The 23,975-nt window shown below is 41.7% G+C and overlaps 2 protein-coding genes across 2 annotated transcripts in view; both read right to left on the minus strand.

Annotated features, from left to right (window-relative positions):
• LOC139661520 (unconventional myosin-XVIIIa-like) overlaps positions 1-23,975 on the minus strand; it is a 70,801-nt gene that overhangs the window by 41,136 nt on the left and 5,690 nt on the right. Inside the window, 11 exon segments of the mRNA XM_071539976.1 lie at positions 1,650-1,842; positions 2,347-2,422; positions 3,339-3,527; positions 6,665-6,809; positions 7,766-7,829; positions 8,134-8,234; positions 8,436-8,578; positions 8,760-8,970; positions 9,124-9,300; positions 9,386-9,492; positions 9,814-9,901. Coding sequence (XP_071396077.1) covers positions 1,650-1,842; positions 2,347-2,422; positions 3,339-3,527; positions 6,665-6,809; positions 7,766-7,829; positions 8,134-8,234; positions 8,436-8,578; positions 8,760-8,970; positions 9,124-9,300; positions 9,386-9,492; positions 9,814-9,901 — 1,494 coding nt within the window.
• On the minus strand, positions 14,808-17,188 carry LOC139661521 (thioredoxin domain-containing protein 2-like). The gene is made up of 3 exons (XM_071539978.1): positions 17,126-17,188; positions 15,292-16,113; positions 14,808-14,813 (listed from the first exon to the last, which is right to left on the minus strand). The coding sequence occupies exons 1-3, from the start codon at positions 17,186-17,188 to the stop codon at positions 14,808-14,810; spliced, it is 891 nt and encodes a 296-aa protein (XP_071396079.1).

The following is a 23,975-nucleotide window of genomic DNA, read 5'->3' on the forward strand; positions in this document are numbered from 1 at the left end:
CTTGGACAATGTTTAGTTAGGGCAAAGGGTTCAAATAAAGTCAGGCCAATTCATATTTATGTATAAAGTGTTTTAGAGGGCAACAAGGGATATAAATTCACATGAAAGCAAACCAGAGCAAACACATCAAAATAAGAAGCCAGAGGATATATGTATGTAGGTCTGTTTGTGTATGCATGTGGGTATGCGTGTGTGTGTGTCTGCGTGGATACACCCTGTATTAGAGCACTGGGGCAACACAAGTCCAGTCTGCAGGAGCAGAGAGTAAACGACAGACTGCAGCGAGGGAGACAAAAGGAAAGGAATGGCTGGTATGCTGGGAGTTACTGTGAGGTCGACTGTAAGTTTTACTAAATACTTGTGTCTTGAGGCTGGAATTAAATATTGTGACTATATGTCTATTTCCCTGACAATGACAAGAGTCTTGCTCCAAATGAAGTGGACACTGTAGGAGACGGCTCAGCCTCCAGATGTTTTCTTTAGAATGTGGAGGAGTCCCGCATCCTGTGAGCAGAGGGTTCAGATGATCAGCAAATTACTATGAGGCAAGGTTATGTAATCCTTTGTCTAAGGTATAAGTAGGACTTTGTAATCAATGTATCCATTCACAAGGAATCAATGAAGAGAGACCTGGGCAAAACTGGTTAACATGTTGGTGTTATTGGTAATATTTTATTGAAAATCAACCCATTTTCACTCTAGGCAGTATAACCTCTCTGCTCTGATATTTTTGGGAATCCCATTTTTAAATCATGTAATGTAATATCAATAAAATAAAAGCTATATATAGACCAGTGCATGAATCTGGGCATGTATGTCTTGCCATGCACATCAACAATCCAGAAGGGCCAGATATTCATGGGAGTTTTCCAGCTTCTTACATTTTAAAAAAATGCACTGATGATTTAGCATTACACTATAGATTTATGCAGTATATTCATTTCTCTCAATTTCCCTTTCTCCCAGGCAGAAGATGTGGGTGGGAATGTGGGTGGGAAATCCCAGGATCCTTGTTCCCAGTATTAATGGTAATATTATCATGATTTCTGGTTAGTGTTAGTATCCTGGCAGCTGAGTAAGAAGGATATTTTTGAGTGTAGATTTGGGACATGCAGAGAGAAGTGCATTGCAGTAATCAAATCTGGAAACAAGAAGCAAAATGGATCACTTAAAGGAGAAAAAATGCCTAATCCTGGAGATATTTCAAAGGTGGAAATATGCTGCTGAATGTTGGGTTTGCAGGGATGATTCTGCCCAGTTATTATGGGCTAGTATTAGCAGACAGAACTGCTAGGAGGACAGGAGGGAGAAAGTGAAATAATAGGGTGTTATTCTTCATCAGGGAGCAACACCACTGCTGTGCAGCTGGGCGTGTCTCCCAAAGGCAGTTGTGAGCGACTTCACTTTGATCTCGGCAGGAGAGGTGCAGACCGGCATCATTGATGAGGAGGTGGAACACATGAACAACTTTGGTTTGTCACGACTTGTGACAGGTGGGAGGGATAGTGTACCTGATGTATGAACGTGCGCCCTATTGGAGTTGATATATCTGAGAGAGAGCAATAGGTAGAAAGAGAGAGCAGCTGGAGAAAAAAGAAACAAAGAGAATGAGGCTGTACGCACAGTGCATACACTCCACGTGTCCTTACCTCCTTGTATCTCTCCAGCTCCTGAACAAAGGTGCGTTGGTAGAAGAGGGTCTGCAGACGTTCTTGGGTGTAGTTGTGGCACAGGTCCTCAAAAGTGGCGCCGCATTCCCGCTTGGCCAGCCTGGGGTTTTGGAAGCCTGGGGTGTCCACAATGAGCAGAGAGCACAAGGAGTGCTGGCTGGACTTCAAGGCCCTGAAACACACACACACACACACATACACACACACATTCACACACACACGATTGTATTACTATACTTGTGAGGACCTTCACTGATTATATTCATTTCATAACCCCGAATCCTAACCTTAACCCTCTTCACTAAATTCCTAAACTTAACCCTTACCCTAACTAAACCTAAACCAAATTCTAATTCTAACCTTAACCAGAAAAGCAAAGTCCTAACCCAAACTCCTAAATTCTAAACCTAACCTTACCCCTTACCCTAACCTAAACCCAATCCTACATCTAACCTTAACCCCCAAACCAAGTCCTAAAATTAAAATACCCCCTTAAACAAGTGAGGGGCAGCAACATGTCCTCACTTTATGGGATTTTTCACCATCTTTGTCAGGAGACACACACACAAGCATGCACAGGAGGAACAGGCAACAATAAGGCAGGATCCACTCTAGTAATTGTTTGCTAGTAGTGGCAGCTGCAGTCTGCTAAGCACAGAGGAGCAGGCAGACTAACCGGTTGATGAAAGAAATGAGGATGGTGAAGAGTTCAGAGTAAAGCCCAGATGCCATGGCCTCCAAACCCTCCATAGCTGTAGCCTTGGATCCTGGTACGAGGAGCAGCCAGACACAAACAGAAAACAGCAACAGTAAACAACAATATATGTACCATCAAAAAGAAAAACAGAACAAGTATTGGAATTATAAGATAGAGTGAAAATTCTGGATTTTCAGCTGTAAAAACTAGGGTCACTACATTTGCTTCTAATAGGATGTACAATGGCAGCACATTTGAGTTGTGACATTAAGCCCTACGGCATAAGGTATCCAACCAGCTCTGAAATTTTCTCTGTAAAGCAGTGTAATTTAGGACTTTCACACTCAGGTATATCAGAATTGCTCGGATCAAACTGCACACACCCATATCTGTGCCTTATGGCAACGGCCACCTGTTAAGCTTTCCTAATTCATTCCACTCTATCTGTGACACAGCTAGTGAGTTAAAGGTGCCTGGGGCGAGTGTCTGTGTATGTTTGTGTGTGTGTATGTGTGTGCATACTCATCTATGTCTGTGTGCTTGTGAGTGAGGGGAGATAGAGAAAGGGTGAAATAGAGGTCAATTCTCTCCATCCCTACTGTGATAGACTTTTAACTGTATCCTCACGCCCTTCAAAGTGTGTTGCAGTCTGGATAAAAGTCAGAGGAACTGCACATGTGTGAAAAATCAATGTGAGGCAATTATGATTTCAAGGACAGTGAATGAAGAGTAGATCTAAAATTGCTTGTCCTGATATAGTGTGTGTACTTATCTGTCAATAGCCATTGTAAAGCTGTGGTATTCATTACTAAGATAAGCTTTACTTTCTCTAGAGCATGCAATTTCCCTCAGGTGATGAGCAGACAGAGGTGTGTGTGTGTGTGTGTGTGTGTGTGTGGCAACAGAGGGAGAGTGACAGAGGGACAGAGAGTGAGGCTGTGTGGAGTGAAGGGGGGAGAGTCTGTTTGTACATGTGGTGTGTGGAGTACCTGCGTCTCCTGTGCCATTTTCGTCAGCAGTCTGGCGGATGCTGCTGGCTCTGGGCAGGGTGCCCTTGGCCTGGTGCTTGAAGATGGAGGAGGAGAGCTCCTCCAGGGTGCAGCCCAGCAGGTAGGCAGCCTTCTGGGCCCACTCATGACGCGCAAATTGTTTCCTGCCAGCTGAGACACGTGCATGAAAACCTCCATTAGCCCCTCTGCCAACCACCCCAGGCGCGTGGCTAGCCTGGTAGCTTTGTGACAATCCTGTCTCTGACAGAGTAGGATTATGTCTCTGGTCAAGCTGACACTGACACAGCTGGATAGAACATGCCCTAACAGCACACTCAAAATATCGGTGGCTTGAATACATGGAATTGCAATTGAAAAAAAAAAAGGATTTTTCTCACAAGTCTCTATAACTACCGTTTGATGTTCAAAAAGATCAGAAAACTTCTCTGTTATTTTTTTTAGTGATGATTGTCCTTTATCAACTTACAATTCCTATCATTAGGGAGTGCAATTAATTAATTTACATAAAGACCTCTTTTGGGAAACATAAGTTTCTCTTTAATCTAGTGGCTGAGTGATAAAAACATGCAGATATGAGTGCAAATTTCAGCTTTAATCCACCATGGAGTATTATCTCTTAAGACATAAGAGAGAAACTGGGGGATTTCAAAAGAAGAATGGTTGGCTCTATCTGTTTCATCAGCAAAAGCCTCCCATACTCTTCATTATGATAAGCAAGATGGTTGTGAAGACAATCAAAGAAAAGACATTAAAATATTTGCTTTGATAGACATTCACCATCACAATGCAAATGCCAGCAAAGCACATCAAGAAGGGAAACTGGGTTGCTTCAAAAAGTCCATTTTACTGGTACACACAGTTGAGTGTCTGACGCTTAAAGATAAAAAAAAAAAAAACGATATAGAAAAAGGACCCAAACTCATAGTGGAGTAAGCCTTCCTTCTGTCTACGCTTATAAGACATTAATAGGATGTGTATAGAGAAAATAAAATAAAACAAGCTCATTTCATGTACTGTGGTCCCTTTTACTGGTTCTACGGGGATAGAGATCTTTGCTGCCCTCTTGTGTTACATAATCAAGTTGCATGGCCAATGAACATGATATTTCATCTATAAGTAAATGTGATCTATCAGAACTACAGTATGTCTTCCAGGAGGACAAAGCCCCTATCAACAAAGAACCAGCGGTCACCCAATAGTTTGAAGCATTCATTGCTTAAAATTGTAAAATTGTTTCCATAGCAGATACCATTTTCTACTGCCATCATAATGATTGACAGCCCACTGGAGGGGAACACTCAAAATCATTTGGCAAGGACTTGCCTGCAACTATCACTGGGGGGAATCTTCATGCTGTTGTTTCTTGTAAATTGTATATTGTATTGTACCATGTTATGTATGTTAACAAGTTCCAAAACAGAAAATAGACAAGGCCTGCATCAAGTTAATTGATTTCCTTAGTAACAATAAGCAGACAAAAACGTATTATGAAGCTATTCTTAAATCAAATATCCTTAATGTGGTTTTGCTCAACTTGTACATCAGAGAGGAACTAAAGAGAGCAGAGAAAAACTAATGACATAATAAATAGAGATTCAAAACAGAGATTCAACATTAGATATAAATAATGACTTTCATTCCAAAACTGTGTATTTTGGAAAGGTTTTGCCACATGAAATTTGAGTCAAAGTTTCAAAATCCCATATGATTCCATCCGTAAAAATAACTATTTGTAAGCAAGGGTCTTAAGATAATAGTAACACCACATCACTTTCATGTCAACAATCAACATCATCATTTTCAAATGGTGGATATCTTATTTTGGAATGAAAGTCCTCAAATGAGGGGCAAAGACAGTCGTTTCTATTACTTCAGAGCAAGAAAACAATCAAAACATCTTGCTTTTGGTTTCATCATACAAATAGCTGCAAACACATCGAAACAAATCCTCCGATTTAATTGGGTTGCTGCCTCCATGAGTCCCCTGACGCCTTCTTATGACAAGGTAAGATGTTTTTTTGTGGCTTAAGGCTAAAATCAGGCTGGTATTTTGCTGTCCTTGAGTTACAACTACTTTTCCTATCAATCAGCCTCAGGGATGTTTGGCCTGCAGCTGCAACTAATGTGGTACAAACCTGCTTCAATTTAACTAATAACGTCGTCATGAATAGGACAACAGACAATGGGAAGACCTTTCCTGACCAAAATTACTTGTATGAAGCTGTATGACAGAGTATTAGATCCGACCCAATGAAACACTTATGTGAGCATGACCAACTCCCATAAAACCAAACTATAAAACCAGAGATTGAGACTAATCTGCAGTGTCTCACTAGGGAAATCTTGTTATGTCTGTATGAATTTTTACTTATATATGGCAGTGTTATCACTTCCAAAACAGAAAATGTAGCCTGATGAACCCCAAATTATCCTAGATAATGATACGGTCACCTTTTTTACATTTTTTCTTTTCTGATTAACTCATGAAGCTATAAAACATCTACCCATCTGCTGTGGAGTAGGCTAACAACTTTTGCAGTAAACATCTTTGAAAAGTAAAGTATGCATAATTCAGATATCTGGATTACAGCTGTCTTGCATCACACTGAAGTTGTTACCTACAGTAAGTTAGTGCAGACTTGACATCGGTGAGTTTTTATAAGGCATTCTGAAAGTCATTATGGCTCTAAAAAATGTCATTTTTAGTAAGTTCTACCATGCATTGTCAATGAGGGTAGTGTTTAGAGGGTTTCTAATTAAGGTGAATGTTATATTGCTTTGAAAATTTACAAATCAAGGATGGCCCTTTGCTTAAACTTACACATACACAATTCAGTGTAAATTCAATTTAACAGGTGCAATACAGACAGCAGCAGGACACTAGAGAAACTAGTAAATAATACAGAACAGTAGAGAAACTTGCTTTTCTCCACTGTATCTGTTCCTCCTAACTGATGGACACTAGTCTTTACCATATCAATTGAATGGCAAGAATGGCATTAAGATATATATATTTGACATAGAGATATTGATGACTGATAGTAGCACTTCTCAATGGCCATAATATCTATGTTGTCCAGCTATAATATTCTAGATTTTGATAGGTAATTGTGTCAAAATATGTATACTAATGTGTGTAAAGTGTCGAATGTCAATATTTGGATATGCCTTTTTATCAGTATTATATGCAATACATCTACAAAAATCCACATATATAAATCAATATGTATGAATAAGTAATGCAGCTATAGAATGGCAAACCCCTTTGGTGTGTTCAGCAGTCTTACCCTTGGTAGCTCCTGCAGCCCCGAGATGGTAGATGGCCCCGAGGACGAGCCAGAAGGCCCTCTGCTCCTCGGTGCTGATGCCCAGGACCTTCATGGCCGCTTGTAGCTTGGAGAACTGCTGGGAGGCCCGCTGCTTGTCATCAGACTGGGAGATAACACACACACATTCAAATGTATTTGGTTTGTTTCTGGAACTCGATAAAGGAATCTGGATAAGGGAACTTTTCTCCTCACAAGAGGTCTTAAAGGAATGCACCAAGTTTTTGGGAGATTGACCCATTGGTCACCTTACCAGTTAAAGGTGCAATATATGGGATTTTTACTGTCCCATAGCACAAAATGACTACATCTGGTTGTTGATCAATAACAGGGTCTGACTCAATGATTATTTTTGCAGCTGATGAGCTTTCAAAACCTATTTTCCAACCCGTACTGGTCTGTATTGTGAAAATGTGATTTAATTATTGTGTCAGCTCCAGGCCACCGTAAACTGAGCCAGAGACTTGTCGATGATAAGTCATAGATTACTTAATGCCCCTTTAAGTGATGAGAACACACCAACATTGTTCACTCCTGTGCTCCATGTTGCGTGTTACTCTTTAGCATATACTCTGTTGAGTGATAGTAGGTGGTGACTAGTATTAAGAAGACTGGCCTTTTAGTTATAAAACGTTGTTAGTAGGTTTATTACATGGCCTGTGGATTTACAATGAAATATCATTAATTCAAGTAACTAGTTTATTTTTGGAACTATTCATCTGCTGCACAGTGATTTTTAGCTGTACACAGTATCCAATCACCCACCACAATCACTTCCTATGTAAACACGCAAAAATGTTATTTTTATAAAATCTCCTACACAAAACTGCCAGACGTAGCCGTATATCCATATAGCTGCTACAAGTTCTCATCTTCTCATGTTTAAGATAATGCTATTCATCCATCAACTATCACTCAACATATTGTATGCTAAAGTGTTAGCATGGAACACCATAGCTAATGACCTACTGGGGACACATGGATGATTTTGGTGCCTATTCGTATCACTTAACAGGTACGCTGACCAACGGGCCAGTCTCCCAAACAACAAGCAGTATTTACCTTGGGCTGTGGCACGATTCCAAATGCATTGTTTTCAGCAAAGTGGTTGAGGTGCAGTTCAGTTCTGATGAAGAAACCAGTTATCAGTCACAATGGCAACAAGGCAGAGGATTCAACGTCTCTTGTGCCTGCCAGTACCTCAGCCATTGTGACTTGAGGGACGAATTTCGGTATTGAGTCTGGCACACAACAAAGCATTCCCCAAAAGCAGCAATACTTCACCCGATGTGTTAAAATAAGAAATACAAAATCCAGTGAAAATCACCAGTGCAATTCTGCCTCCAATCTCCTATGTGGTGTCAGTAAATACAGACTATACTATGGACTGTAATGTGCTTTTGGTATGATAGTATAGAATTCACCCTAACCTAAGGGAGCTGTCTACTCCGGCCATCAGATAGTAAAACACATTAAAGGTGGACTCTCCCTCCGGTCTTCTTGTCACCCTCGTCTTCTCCAGAAGCATGGTCTGAAAGGACAGAGCAGGACAAGATATTACCACAACATCTTTAATATTTAAATTTCTTATAGACAAAGCATAATTATGAAGCATGAGGGAGTTTGTGCAAATCTAAATAAGATTTTGATATCTCATCGGAACTCATAGATGTGTGTATGTGTAGGAGGTTCAGTGGATGGACCACACCAATGGCTTTGAGTTTATATGTACCTGGATAGAGGCTGAGGTCACCTGGCCAGCCTGGTCAAAGTCCAGGGAGACAACATGGGAGAAGCGGCTAGCGTTCCCATTCATAGAGGTGGAGGCATTCCCAAATGCCTCCAAAATTGTGTAGACCGCCTGCCATTTCTCTGCTACAGGAAACAAAAGAGAAACAAAGTAATTTGGGGGGAAAAATACATAGAAAACTGACATCTGTCATGTCCTGTATACTGAATACTAAACATACTAAACAAACATCAAGCAACTTCCTAACACAATATACATTGAATTCTGATGAAAAAAAAATTATAGTTTGGATCAGTTTCAACCTACTGGAGAAGGTTTTGCTGGTGCTGCCGGCAATGGTGACCAGGTATTGGACCAGATGTTGACAGTTGGTAGTCTTGCCACTGCCACTCTTGCCCAGCAAGACAATGGACTGGTCCTGGCGAGTGGTCAAGAGGTTCCTGTAGGCGGACTGGGCCATGCTGTAAATGTGAGGTGCAGTGTCCTCCCTCCTACAGCCCTTAAACATGTGCATCACCTGATGGGAAGACAGAAGCAGAGAGAAGGAGAGGGGGAGGTGGTTGTCTAAATTATATTCCATCTTTGCAAGTTTATTTCATTCTAATGATCCTTTCTTGTGTTGTGCTATTCCATAAGAGGTGTGCTAGTATGTGTGTAGGCTGCAGCCTACCTTCTCAGAATACATAGAGGGGGCGCTAATGGGGTTAATGACCACCATGTTGGGCCCAGCGTGGGTGTGGACCAGGTTACCGCCGTACCGCTGGCGCAGGGAGTGCATCACACTCGACTCATTCAAATACTGCAGAGAGGCCAGGTCCTCCACTCGGTCAAACATCGGAGGGTTTGCCTAAAGTTCAGAGTCAAAATATGTCATATCGTCACCCAGTGTCATCATCAGTAATGAATGAAGTTCATAGCTCATGATTAAATACCTTCTCCACATCATCCTCATCCACATCCAACAGAGATCCGTCACTCTCCAGTCGGATTTTCACCTTCCCCTCCGACAGACTGCCTGCATCCGTCTTCAGGAGAGTGGCTGCATCACCAGAAAGAAGAGAGTTTGTTTATTATGACATATTATCTCAACCTGACTGCAAAAACTGCATCTTATCTCACACATTTGTAGCATCTGTAGCAGGCGAATCATCCTTAATAATGAGTAAGTTCCATAAAAATGAAACAAAAGGTCAGTGTTAATTAAATCAAAAAATGTTTTCTATTCTTTAAAAAAAATTCAAAACCCATTTGTCCAACAATCAAATGTCGCCCAGACACAGACACACAAAGTAAGTTGAACCTTGAAATAACTGAAATAATTGAAAACATGAAGCGGACATTAATAGAAGTCTTTACTAACCCAAGGAAAATCCATCCTTGTGGACGAGCCACACTTTTTCGGTGTTGTACCAGGCCCGCTCTGCAGCTATCTGCTCCTCAGTCTTCCCCTGTTAGTTCCGGTTAATAAACAAGGTGAGAAAAACTCTTACAACAAAAAGTCTTGACGTATTGAACACTAGATAATAAAGGAGTGAAGTAACCTCCTGCATTTAGAATATCAATGCACTGAAAACAAACGATTGATAAAATATAGATTATTGTTGAATGAGTTCATATTCTGTTTTAAAATACGCACATGCATACACTGGAGTTTCACCAAAAAAAACATGCTTCAGTTTAAGCACTGGCACCAATTACTACACATTCAGGCAAGACATAATGTGGGAGCTGGATTCATTAGGTGGAGGGCTTCTTCTGGCATGAAATCCTGCATGAACATGTGTGAGCTGGTCCGTTTCCATGTTGTACTTACAGCATTAATGTCAAATCAGGTTCTTTACCCACCAGCCCACCCCAGAACAACTTGAGTTCCCATCTTTCCCTTTCAGAGCCCTTCAGAGCTCACTGAGCACGCTCTGGGTCCTTGGTATCAGTGCATTTCATTTGTTCAATAACAAGGCCACACAGAAGGAAGGAGAGAGAGGGGTGTTTCATCACAGCCCACTGTTACTAACAATAGAGGTAGTCATGCCACACTGTCACACACTATGCTAGCGTATCACATGGATTCTAGAAATACAGAGTTTAGCAGGGATTTCAAAGAAATACACATAAATCTTTACACACATAGGAAACAGAAACAGTCAAATCAAATGAGATGTGTGGAGTGTCATGCATAGAGACACATGCAGTTCAGATTAACTGAATGTTACAGGAAAGATACCTGGTATAAATATATTAAAAAACAAATTATTTGTCAGAATAGACATTCCAAGCAAACCAACTCAAAAGGGCACAATATGGAGGAATGCAATCAAGCTCACTGAATAACAAAGTTAGCGCACTGTCCCTGGAGCAGGTGGGGGTTAAGTATATTGCTCAAGGATATTTTGACAGGTACGGCTACAGGGGGGATCGAACCCGGTGAGGGGATGACCTCACTAACTACTAGGCCATCCTGGCCCCCCACTTTTACTAGTTCATCACAGACAGAAAGAAAACTATTGATACTGTCTCACAAACACACATCACTCTGAAACACAGGGGGATGCAACCAGAACTACAGTCAGGAATAGCCATGGCCAGACCTTAGATTGAGTGGCTGCAGCATGTGCTGCCTGTAGGATGGCCACTGGGTCCTCAACAAGCCTAGACTGGAGAAGGGAAGGAGCAGGAGTCAACTGAGAACTCTGTGACTTTAGTGACTTGCTTCTACACTAAAACACATTCAATTCAATTCAACTTTATTGTCATTCACAAGTGCACAGTGGAACGAAAAACGTTTTCTTAAGGTCACAGTGCATCCAAACATATAAAACATATAAAATATCCAAACAAAAAACCAAACAAACAAATACAAACCAAACAATGCACAAGGCAACACAGTGCAACAATGCAATGGTAGGTCATGGTGCATTCAGAGTAAAAACAAGACAAGACAATACAGTGCAACAAGAAGAAAAGTGTGACAATGGTAAGTGACTGATTTCAGTCATTCAAGTATTTCTGCATAGCAGAATCACAGTATTTGGGTGTTAATCAGCAGGGATTAGGCCACTAGATGCAAGGAAGTACAGTATGTACGTATATAGGAACATGCATAAAAGTATAAAAGTATTGCTTTATGAACAGTCACAGTTAATAAAATGGCTGCTACACAGTAAGGTTTAAATGCAGGGCAACATGCAGCCAACTGCAGTACAATGTAATATTCATAGCTACATCTGTACTTCAAAAGGCTCTGCAGTGAACTGGCCATGGATTGAGAGTGCATGTTAATTAACATGGCTTTACCAATCCAGTGGAAGTGAGACCTGCAGAAGTCAGGGGTTCCCAAACTTTTTCATGTCAAGGACCCCTAAATGGACCCATTTGATTTTTACTAGGAAACCATATCTGAGAAAAAAATTTTGTTGTTACTTATGATTCAGTATTGAATTGCATAACTATCTATGCTGGGGTAAACAACACTGGAAAGTGAAATGTATGATCAAAACAGTCATCATTACACATTCTCTCATTGTGTTCATTGTCTAGTGAATGCACTACTAGTAAAATTAAACTATTCTTCATTTTGCTGAGGACCTCAGGGAAACCAGTCAAGGACCCTTGGATCCCACTTTGGGAACCACTGGGTTATGTCATGTTAGAGGGGGTGTTTCCAGGCTCTCTGCATGACCCCAGAGAGAAATGCAGGGGACAAAGACAGCAAGCAAGCACAACCAAAGTAGGGCAGAGAAGAGTCAGTAGAGGAGAACAAGCTTACAATCTAGCACTCTAAGTCACACCCTGAAAGAGGGCTGAGGAGGTGAGGCCAGTCCAGGGACAGGCATGGCAGAAGGCAGGCTGTACCTGAGAGGACTTGGGCCCCCTGGCAGGCTAGCCATGCAAGCAGCAAAGAGGACAGCAGCAGGTCAAGATCCAATGACCCACAGAAAAGCAAAAGGAGAGACACAGGACAGGACATGAGACAACAGGAGTTGAAGGCAAGGAGAGGGAATGAGGAGAAGTGTCTTTCAGTGCTCTAGACTTTGAGAGAATAAACAATCAGACACTGCCAAATACTCAAACAATGCCAAAGGGCAAAATAAATCAATGTAGCTGCTCCTCTGGACCTGATAACAAAGAAATGTATGCTATTGAAAGAGTAAGTGCCAGGCAACGAGAGGCAGACAGTGAGCTAAAGCTGTTAAATTGTCAAAAGGGTGTTCAAATCAACCAGTCACAAGAGTTCATGCCAGTCTTTTCTGAAAAATTATAAATCAATCACTTAGCATACAACTCAAGACAGTGTTTATGAATGGTTGGAGATTAAAATCAGTCTCCTAAAATCATCCACACAGAATAACGTTTCTAGCCAGTATATCATAATCTGCACATGAACACGCAAGCACATACTGTATGATATGCTTACACAAGTCCAACTCATATTGCCCAAGAGAGCCTAAGGTGACTTTTTACATTTCATTTTCACCCTTACTAACTGTGGAGCATTGACAAATGGCTTTATGTTGACTCAAAGGCAGTAATCCTATGACTTGGACTCATAGGCTCAAAGCTGAACAGCACAACATGGGCAGGGTTGGTTCAAATTTCACACCAAGTGTCCACCAACGCAGGGCACCCCTGTAATTGGAGCCCTAGCAGTGGGACAGCTTGGGACAGCCCCATGTGGACCTTGGTCATTTCTGCACACATTTCCTTCTTGCTGGGGAGCAAGCGGTTGACACAACTGATAAGCCTGGGTAAAGCAATGGCAGCTACAAACCAAACAAGCTGAAGGAGAGAGAAGTTACATCATTGCCACTGACGGTAAAGATCCTCCTCACACGCTTGTGATCCTCCTCAGTGGGAATCAGCTCTGGAACCTACAGTATTCGTCGCCAGAAAGATTTAAGATAGCATGAAATGGTCCTAAAGTGAGATGTATGGTTCAGAAGTAACTGCTATGATTGTCCAGTCTAGACAAACTGAAAATAGATGGATGCCCTAAATGGACACCCTTTTGATCCTCTATTCCCCTTAACTGCGATGGATTACATAAGAGAAAAATTCCATGAAAAACGTGCCAGGCATGAGTTTGCATGTGAGGAACACACACTATTATCTGCAAGATGGAACACACACCTGTTCAATCTGTGTAGAGTGAGCCTGGGTCAGTGCAACAGGGCAGGGCTTACCATTGGGGGCCACAGAAGGACAAGATGCCTCCTGTACCTTTGTACAATACATACAAATATTCACACACAAACACATATACAAACAGACAGACAGACAGACACATGCACACAGGGAAGGTATTAACATGGGATGTAACAGTGATGATGACATATTGTTTGAAGTTTTAGCTCCATATTTTCCTTTTAACTTTAGATTTAATTTGACACATCCAATGTGACAACCACAAATAACCTCAAGGAATGTTTGGCCCAACTAATTCTCCAGTTAATTCAATCAGAAATGAGTAAGGAGAAACAACTATTCAAATATTTGTATATTTATGCTCTATAGCAGAAGCATAATGGTTCAAGACTTTTGTCAAGTTATATTTATGCTTAGTTAACCACCAATGTACTCCAAATTGCCTAACAGTAATTAAGTAATTAGGTTAGTCGCAGCTGAACCCTCATTCAGATGTATTGAAATGCAGGAATAGTACCTGAAAAATAATACATCAAAAGTCTTATGATGTTTATCGGTTGCAGAAACAAAATTTCTATCACTTAAATTGTATGTTAAATTGATTTCTTGACCCTGCTAACATACCCTTAGGATTAGGAATCAAGTCTTTCTGTTAGTTATATATGGCTAAAAACAAAATGGATAATGGTGGAAATCCCACATCCGGATCACAACCAAAATCCCATCACTTGTTCCTTGACCAAAGGACTATCTGTCCACAAAATTTTATAGACATCTGTTATGTTTTTGAGGTATCCTGCTGACAGACAGAGAGACAAACAAACTTCATAACAGGGGCAAAAACATAATCTTGGCAGAGGTGAAATTAGGAAAGGTGACAGTGCGTAATAGTTTGAACTCAATAGTACTGCTATAAAATAACATTCCTTTGGATGTAGAAGTTCAGACAATAATTAAAAACTTAGCTGAAGCTGAACTTAGTTGCCTAAGTACCACCTCCAAGCTGTACATGGTCATACATCACAAACCAGAATCTTGGTTCTCTGGTTTCTGGCTTTGGGAGAGGGTTGTAAAATTGACAAGATATACTTATTAGTCTATAAGAATAACATATGAATTCTGATTCCTATTTCTTAAACGTGAATCCCAAAAGAGCCTCAATGCCTCTGCCTCAGCGCTCCACAGCTGTAGGCGACATACTAAAACTTAGTGCTACGCCTGCAGAGGATGACAGTAATGAGTCACGGCTCAGTGCTCTTAGACCAACTCCAACTGACCAGACTCCCAGAGGACCGGCCATAAGCACACCCTTATACCCACTGATGAAGCCTAGTCATGAGCAGGTAGACGCACCCTGCTACCCTTCGGTTATTCAGGGTGGTGTCATTATATCAAGGCAGATCAAGGCTATTTTTGGCAGAAATCAGAAACAACAAAATTAAGAAGAGGCAAATTCACCCACCGTGATGCTGCACCCTGTTAATAACAAAGCTGAGAAGTAGCCTAATTATACAAGTCATAAGAAGAAAAAAGTCATGGTGATCCATAACCATAAGCACTCAAGTAGAAAGTGTCTTTCAGGGCAAACATAATTGAGGAGGGTGCATATATATGAACAGTAATGTCTATGTTAATATCACACAGCATGCTCCACTACATGGTTTAGTAGCAAACAGGCACATCTGTCACTCTGTACCTCCGATTTCTTTACAGCAATTGAACGAGGTTTTGGGATGAACCCTGCAGGGGGGGCCAGAGGATCTGTCTTTGGGACAGGGATGAAACCTGCAGGTCTCACCAGGGGATTCTGTTTTGGGGGCATGGGGTTGGATTTTGATGCAGGGATGAAACCAGCTGGAGGGGTCAGTGGATTTTGTTTGGGGCCTGGGATGAAGCCAGCAGGAGGGGCCAAAGGGTCGGATTTGGGAGCAGGTATGAACCCAGCCGGAGGGGCGAGGGGGTTGGACTTTGGTGGCAGAGGGTTTGGCGGTGCAGTGGTGGACACAGATGTGGATGCAGCCTCCTCTGTTTTTTCCTCTGCAGGTTTCTCTTCTTCCTCCTCTGCCTTTCCTTTCTCCTCCTCCTGCTGCTTCCCCTCTTCTTTCTGATACAAGTCCTCCTTGCGGTCTTGGGTGCGGGTGCGAGGCCGGTGCTCCTTGGTTCGGCCTCTGCCCATGAGGCTGGTCAGGCCCATGGATATGTCATCCTTCTCCACCTGGCCACCAGCCTTGGTGTTTTTGGGCACAGGGTTTGCAGTAGAGGCAGCTCTGGCAGACTCGGAGATAGTGGGTTGGTTCTGCTCCTCCATCCCACCAGGAACCACTCGCCTAACAACCCTTCTCACAATCTTCACCACCTTCTTACTGCCAGGACTCTGCCCCCCCCCTGGGGTGTCTGGACCGCCCATGGCACCGTTACTACTCAGTTCTTCAGCTGATGATGTAGTTGGCTGTGGGCCGCTTCCTGTGTCTAGAGCAGGTCTAGTGACGGGCTGAGGCTGACTACTATCGACATCAGACTGGATACAAACAGAGCGGGGCAGACAATAGTGAGGATTATTTCCCTGGCTGACGTAAGTGCGCTGTCAAAGAACTCAACAGTAGGTTCTGGGCTCTGAAACTCAGTATGGATTATTCTGAAAAGGATTTAAAGCAGCCACTGCCACTTGTGTACCTCACAGCCCTCACCCATTAAGAGCTACTATGCACCGAAAGCAAGGAGACAATGTAAGTAGCCATTCATTTATTTACTTTTGCTTTGGTTCAATAATTCACCTTTTCTATCCAATATCACCTAAATCATTTGAATCTGTTGTTTATGTATTGTGATGTATTGTTATATATTATTATGTATTAATACAGTTGACAGGCAAAAAGAGAGAGAGAATCAAAACTGAAAACATGAAAGGTATATATTTTTAGATATCTTCAATCACATGACTCCTGAGGTATTCCTTTCTTGTTTTGATATGAATGCAGCTACACAGGCATAGGCCCTTCATTATCATGAAATTGCCTAGCAAAGATCAAAGGATGCTGTGTTTTAGACAGAGGCCCAAGTTATAGAAAATATATTAAATGTTAGAAATGTTTCACTGATAAAGCCATGCTGTAATCACTGTATTCTATATGCAGTTGTGGCCCCAACAATAATGAAGGTCACCAACAGCCTTTAGTTATTTAGATTATTTATTAACAATTATAGCCTTCATCACCTATTCCCAAATTCACTGGAAAGCTATCTAACTTCTTTATACCACTGATAAGTAAAATTGCTTTAGCTTGCAGCAGTCTGCCTAGTACTACAGTATACAGAACTGGTGGCATCATGTGAATTACTGTCCAAAAGCATGCAGGTTAAATGGCACTTACATTTGGTTCTTTGTCAACTTTAACCTACATGAGGGGAAGCAAAAAAAAGAATGATCAAACCGTGGATTCAGGCCAAAGCTTTTTGATTTATACAAAAGACAACATTTCGCAGCAACAAAATCAAGAACACACACAGATATGAACTGTGAGGCCAAAAACACAGAAAAGTAAAGCGAGACTTCCCTTGTGCTCCCAGAATGAAAAGCGTGATTTGTAAGCCATGGTGATTGCCCACAAGTCATGGGACGAGCTGGGTGGCGAGGAGAACAAGGACAAGGGATGGAGAGAGAGTGAGACGGAGACAATGGAGGAAAGGAGGATGTAAGGCGGAGTGATGTAGGGTGGGAACTAAGGGGTGAACGATGAAGGACTGTGGACTTGCTTTCTGCACACGACAGGTCAAATACCAACAGGGCAGTGGGACCATGTAGCACTGAGGACAGAATACATGAAGAACAGGATGAAATGGATAGCTCACTTGCTTCACACCAGAGGAGACATGGAAAACATGGAGACCAAACAAGACATGGCTTACACACTCCAAAGTCAATATTCATCTTAGAACCATCTGGTGAACATATATTAACAAAAAAATCCTGCTTATTTCAGTGTTCTTAATCGTGAGCCCAATATCTATTACTACAACTCAGACGCAAACTGAAAAATATTTCTGTTTTTACTCAGTTCAAAATTATCAAAATATGATCCCATAGCTAAGGGCCTAAGGTTTTCCTGGCTCTCATTCCAACTGAATGAACGATGACAAGATCACTACTTTCACTTGTTCCATTTGTAGTAATGACACAAAGCCAATCAGAAAACATGCAGTTCAACTGCAGACAACAGAAAGAACAGCACAAAATGTCTTGTGTTGCAAACAGTAATGAACACACAGCCAGAAGGACCAATTGACAATGGGAGTAAACAAACATCATTGGGAGTGTCGCACTTAGACATCACAGTAGTTTATAATCAAGCACTATGCTACTTGCTCACCTTTGAAGAATACCTCATACCACTGCTTGAATTTTCATGTTTTAACTGATTAAAAAGTGGGCCTTCTGCTTATTTACAAGACAACTAAAATGAGTTGCGCAGCAACATGTTTCACCGTCTCTGGCCCAGCTTTCATCAGAGTCCACTCCTATAAATAGTTTCAGCAGCAAAGGAGGCCATTCTGAGACGCAATCAGAGCCCTAATGGAACTGCTACAGCAGAGCATGTACACCCTGAGCAGATCACACTGCTAGACACACACACACTCCACACGAGGCCTGAGCCTGTTACCTTTTCTCTAGGCCTAGTTAGCCTTCCAGTCTTCCCTCTCTCACTGGAGTAGTGCAATCAGGGGCAGGGTAGGGTCAGACATGGGTCTGGGGAAAGCACTCAGTCCGTAGTCCCAGCTGAGTGGGAGGGCAACCACGAGGGCTGGACGTCACAGTCAGCACAGTAAAGCTCTGGACTGAGGAGCGGCGGGGTAATGTGATAGGAGCCGGGCAGGCACAGCATGCCGGATGCAGGGCGGGGAGATAGAAGGGGGACAGCTGCTGGGATACAGAGGGGTTATAAATAGAATTTGCAGAACCACACCAATTACCTCTGCCCCCTCTCCCTGCCACTCTCATCCCCTGCTGGGTGCCCCACACATCTGATGGTGGAATCAGATGCTGATTCCACCATTCTTATACCCACGCTTTCTTATACCCTCCTGGCAACTCGGTCCCCAGTGGAGCAAACAGTGGATGATCCCTTTCCATTTGAGGCAGACAGAAAATCCAATAATGCAATCAAGAGAATGGGAAACGCTCCCAAGATCTATGGTTCAGAAGTAAGTGCTACAATTGTCCACTCATGACAAGAAAAAACTGAATGGATGATCTTTTAATCTTCCACTCCCCTCCTTCCATTCCACTATGGCCGCTTGTGTAAGAAAAGTCTTCCATGAAATGCATAAAAGGCATTAGCTTGAATGTGAAAAGGACACATACAAATGGAGCAAACACCTTCTCACCTCATTCAGTGAGAAGGCCTGTGATAGTGCAACCTTTCCCTTTATATAATGCATGCACACATTCAAGAATGCAAAAACACACACATGAATGAAAGGCATAGGAGGGAAAAGTACCCCTTCTCATGAGTTTCACCAGTCTTAGTAGACCACAAGAGGGAGCTATAAACCTGTAAATGTATGCAATGTATTAGTTTGTGTACTTCAAAGAAATTATTGTCTAGGTATACTGCTGGCCTAAATTTAAGAATTAGTCTTGTTCAGTGATAAACCCTAACAAAAATATAACCACAAGCAGCGGTTGCAGGTCCCTTTTCATGTGTATTTGCACTGAAATGTAAATGTAATTCGCATTGACCAGCAAGATGAGTAACATAGGTTCAATCACCTTTTACAATCACATCGCTTGCCCAATCAAAATCATGTTTCCAGAAATCAAGAAAGTAAAAGATTTGATAAATTTGACAAAATATACTGTTGTAAAGCCAGTTGGGCAAAACACATGTCAGGGTGCTTTGCCTGGAGGTAGGCATTCAGCTCCTTGGGTGTGGGTGCCAAGGGGTGTAGTCGCAGGAGGAAAACATGGAAATGTAGCAGCAAGCTCTGCTGGGCCAGGCTGGGCTAATCCAATCTTGGCACATACACTCTTCATAAACTCATTAGCAGCTTCATTTATCAAATGACCAGTTCTCACGTACAAAGTGATAGCAGGCAATAGCGAATGTTATCCAAAGTCAGGAGCAGTGAGATTCAAGGAAGCAAAACCAACCATGTAATACAACAGCCATTTCATTGTTTTATCTGGGTGCACAATGTTTGTTTTCTATTTTAATGGTAATGTTTGGTAATGTTTAATATGCAAATATAAAGCCTTCGCACCATAAAAATGTCAAACATCTGTCATACACTAGAACATATACAGTATCAGGTATTTCTTCCATGTTACCAGTCTACAGGGACCACCTAAGCACACAGTCTATCTGCCCTATCTAGCACAGCCTGCTAATCCCCAGAGTGGGTGAGTGGGACACAGCATGTGGGTTGTTTGTCTACACATGTTTAGTGCAAACCAAAGATTAAGGACTCTATACACCCTAAACACTGCTGACTCTGACCCAGTTAAAACCTGTCTGCAACACTTTCTTTTATTTATTTCTTGTATTTAACAGAACAACAGTAAAATAGATTAAAAAAAAATAGATAAACTAAGATGAGTTAAGATAAAAAGGGCCATATATGTGATATATACTGTATATACAGTATATATGTGTGTGTGTGTGTGTGTGTGTGTGTGTGTGTGTGTGTGTGTGTGTATAGACAGATAGATAGATAGATAGATAGATAGATAGATAGATAGATAGATAGATAGATAGATCTGACACATCTGTACAATCCTAAAACAAACATCAAAGAAGCCGACACTTTAAGATCAAAACCTCTATGCTGTCTATTCCAATAAAAGCAGGCAAAGATCATGGAGATACTTGACCAGTATCCATGCTTTGGGGACAGTCAGCAGAAATGAATCATGGGACTTCACACTCTGCAGTCCTCTGACCGCTTTATGAAATTCCAGGATGTGAAAATGACCCAGATTTTACACAGTAACAGAAAATAGGCCTGAAAATCACAGAACTTCTTATGGAAAGTAGGCCGTATGAACAGGCTTTAGGAGCAGCAAAGTTAGGTGTGATCTCACCTATGGTTCATATGTACTGTGATTAGGGGTGAGCAGAGAGTGAAAATGCTCTCATTTAACAGCAGGTAAAAAGACACTTAACAACTCTGCTCTATTATCAGTGGGGAAGGGGAAAAGGGATTAGCCTTCCCCTTCTTCACACTTCCTTAAACAAACAGCAATAGCACACAGTCAGAGGGGACGATGTCGGGCACATCGATTTAACAGCAGAAAATTGTCTCAGACATACAGGAGCAGGATGTACATGTTCACAAACTTCTCCTTATTACTCCTAATGGCTCCATGGTACCAACACACAAAGTAACATGCCACACCAACACAAAGGTCACCCCTGACATACATACTCACATAGACACACCTCCAGTGAGTTCATTCATACAATACTCTCAGGCTGTAATGTCACAATTAGATAGTGTCTCTCTGGCCATGCAGCACCAATGTAAAACAGAAAGGTGCAACACAAGGTTTATTGCAAGGTTTCCTTCACACTGTGAGAAATTTTCAACCACCACACACACACAAACAGGGCCAGAATAGGTGCCAATGGCAGCTTAGTAGAGCAACTCACTGAATAGATGCCTTAAAGAGGGTGGCAATGAGGACAGGCATAGGGTAAGGAAACAGGCCCAGTTAATCTGAGGGACTGATTTTCATAATCCCTACTAGAAGAGCAGGAATGCATGAAATGTAAACACACCATGTCTGTATGAGGGACACTGACAAAGGGATTTATGTGACAAAAAACAATGATGAATTAAAATAGCTCCTGCTTATGGCTGACAAGCTGAGGGTGTGCCTGTCAAGTGCTGATGTCACATGTAACTGGCAGAGCTTGTATCAGTTACACACCCAAGAATGTCAACTATGTCTCCCTTACTATATCTAACTGCAAACAAATTAGTCATTTTCTCAATTCAGCTGTCGAAATTAAAGCCCACACGAGAGGCCACCGGGTCTGAAACTGGTGACACAGTAGGCCTCATACTGTTGGTATCACTGTTGGCCCTCGGCACTCTAGTACCTAAGTAGAAAAGGTTTCCCTTGTACTATTAAAATTGAGTTCAAATACATTCAAAGAATGGAAGAAAGGAGAAAATGACACCTGCAGTACAGCCTCTATCATGAACCAAACAGCTTTATATTTATCCTTGGAGGCCCCGCCTCTTTCTAATCCAGGCCTGTGCTAATACTCTCTAGCATCACCCCACTGGAAATGGGGATGATGTAATATAAATGGGCAGCTTGGAGAGGAGATTAAACCATTTGCTAATTTCCTAATGATGAAACCGTGTCTGGTCTGCAGAAAGACTGGAAATGTATGAGATGAAGGATAACTGATGCAGGGCTATTAGACGAAACATTTGGCAACATTAGCTCCAACATTAGCTGCCCTGGAGATCTATTATCAACACTGGCACTCAGGCTTTAGTCCCCTGCTCTCAATATTAATAAATGTAATAAAGCTATGTAATAAAGCTCCTCATGCCAACAGAAAAGGTAAGCACTCTTTTGTCACCTTGTTTAGGACAGAGGAGGCTTGTAGCTTTTTTGTATCACATGGACAGTATGTGTTCACTGGTGTCATATGTTGTTTAAGCGTTACTAGAATCTCTGCATTATATTCATATAGCAAGCATCATATGTGTAATTTGGATTGATTTAACTTTTTAATTCACTACTGTTTGTAAGGGATAATATTATACAACTAGAAAATGTGCTCAGTAGAGCACAGAAATCCACCATGTCTGACAACACCCCGCAAGGAAGTTATGCATCTTTTGGTAATATGCCACACCCACCACCACGCCCACTTTTGGCCAATCGACATGAAAGGTTAATCAGTTCTTCCTTGGCCCATAACCAACCTTCGTACCAAGTTTTGTGCAAATCTGTACCCAACTTTTTGAGATATCCTGCTAACAGACGGACGGACAGACGAACAAACACAGACACGGGTGAAAATATTACCTCCTTGGTGGAGGTAACAAGACAGTGCTGGACCTTGATTTCTGAGGATAAAGAACTGCAGAACAGTATTTACATATGAAACTTGGGATTTAAATGTTTGTTGTAAAGAGGGCAGCACCTGCTTCAAAATGAAAGTGGTAGAATTCAACCAATACAACTGAATGATTTGAAAGGACACATTGACCTCCCCTCCAAAGCGCTGTGATTGACTTCACTCTGACATACAACATGGAGATTAGAGGCGGGTGCAGCTTAGACAAAGACCTTGACTAGCTTTGTGACCAGAGTGACAAGATGATCTGATCAATGATCGGAGTCCAGCGGTGGTCTAAAACCCATCGCCTGTGACAGAAAGCTCCCAGTCCATGCAGGAAACGCTTTGACAGCTTTGGAAAGAGAGAGCAACAGAGAGAGCACAACAGAAGAATAGTTGTTCTGGCCTCATGTAGTGTGGACAGTGGCCGCCACCCAATGGACAAAAGGTTCCATGTACTCAGCTGTTGGTCCTTGGCCCAGAAATAAGCCATTATATAATCTAATTTGGTCCAGAATTAATGCAGGGGTCCATTCAAAAGTTGTTTGTGCTGGATCCAGCCTACAAAAGATAAGTGAACTGGATACTTACTTCACATTCATGAATTTTCTATACAAACTCCACTTGTCTGTCTCAAATTTATCTCAATCTCTATTAAAATTATACAGTCAATCATGGCATTACGTTGGATACAAGATCCTCCAAAAGAACAAAATCATTTCCACGTCTGACAAGTTTAGAATGATCAAAGAGGTCTAAACAGTGTTCCTCATGTCTAGACTACCTTGTTGCTTAGACAACTCTAATTCAACTCATAAGTTTGGACAAATTTCACTTTCACTCAGGACCCGCTAGATTGCAAAAAAGCAAATGACAATGTTTGAAGTGCCAATGAAAATTACATTGGTGGAAAATGGAGTTCCTATTTTTCTGACAGATGGTGAGGTGAGGGGCTTATTATGCAGCCTAAAGGCAAACCATTTGAAGGTAATCTTGAAATCATAAAATAAGACAGAAATGGGAGACAAGAGAGAGAGAGAGAGAGAGAGAGAGAAAGGTGTACCACTGAAACCAAACCTGAACAACAGGTTTCTGTTCAATAACAGGCTTCCTTACTCACCCATCATACTCTCACTGCAGTCATGTAATTATAAATATCACTAAACTTATGCAACATCTTCCTTTAATAGTGAGCTATATGCTATAACTATGAAAACATCAATGTAGGTATACGGTATATGCATCATGCTAGTAAACGCTATGGCTACAAAGAAGAATACAGCACCACATACAGATTTGG

This window comes from Centroberyx affinis, unplaced genomic scaffold (assembly GCF_046629955.1).
Source record: "Centroberyx affinis isolate AG114_WGS23_722 - 3 ecotype Tasmania unplaced genomic scaffold, CSIRO-AGI_Caff_v1 ptg003539l_1, whole genome shotgun sequence".
Classification (NCBI taxonomy): Eukaryota; Metazoa; Chordata; class Actinopteri; order Beryciformes; family Berycidae; genus Centroberyx; species Centroberyx affinis.

Coding starts and splice junctions, on each gene's coding strand:
- LOC139661521 (XM_071539978.1), bottom strand. CDS start 17,188: ATGGCTTACAAATCACGCTTTTCATTCTGGGAGCACAAGGGAAGTCTC. Junction 16,114..17,125: donor GTCTCGCTTTACTTTTCTGT/GTTTTTGGCCTC, acceptor GTTTGTATCCAG/TCTGATGTCGATAGTAGTCA.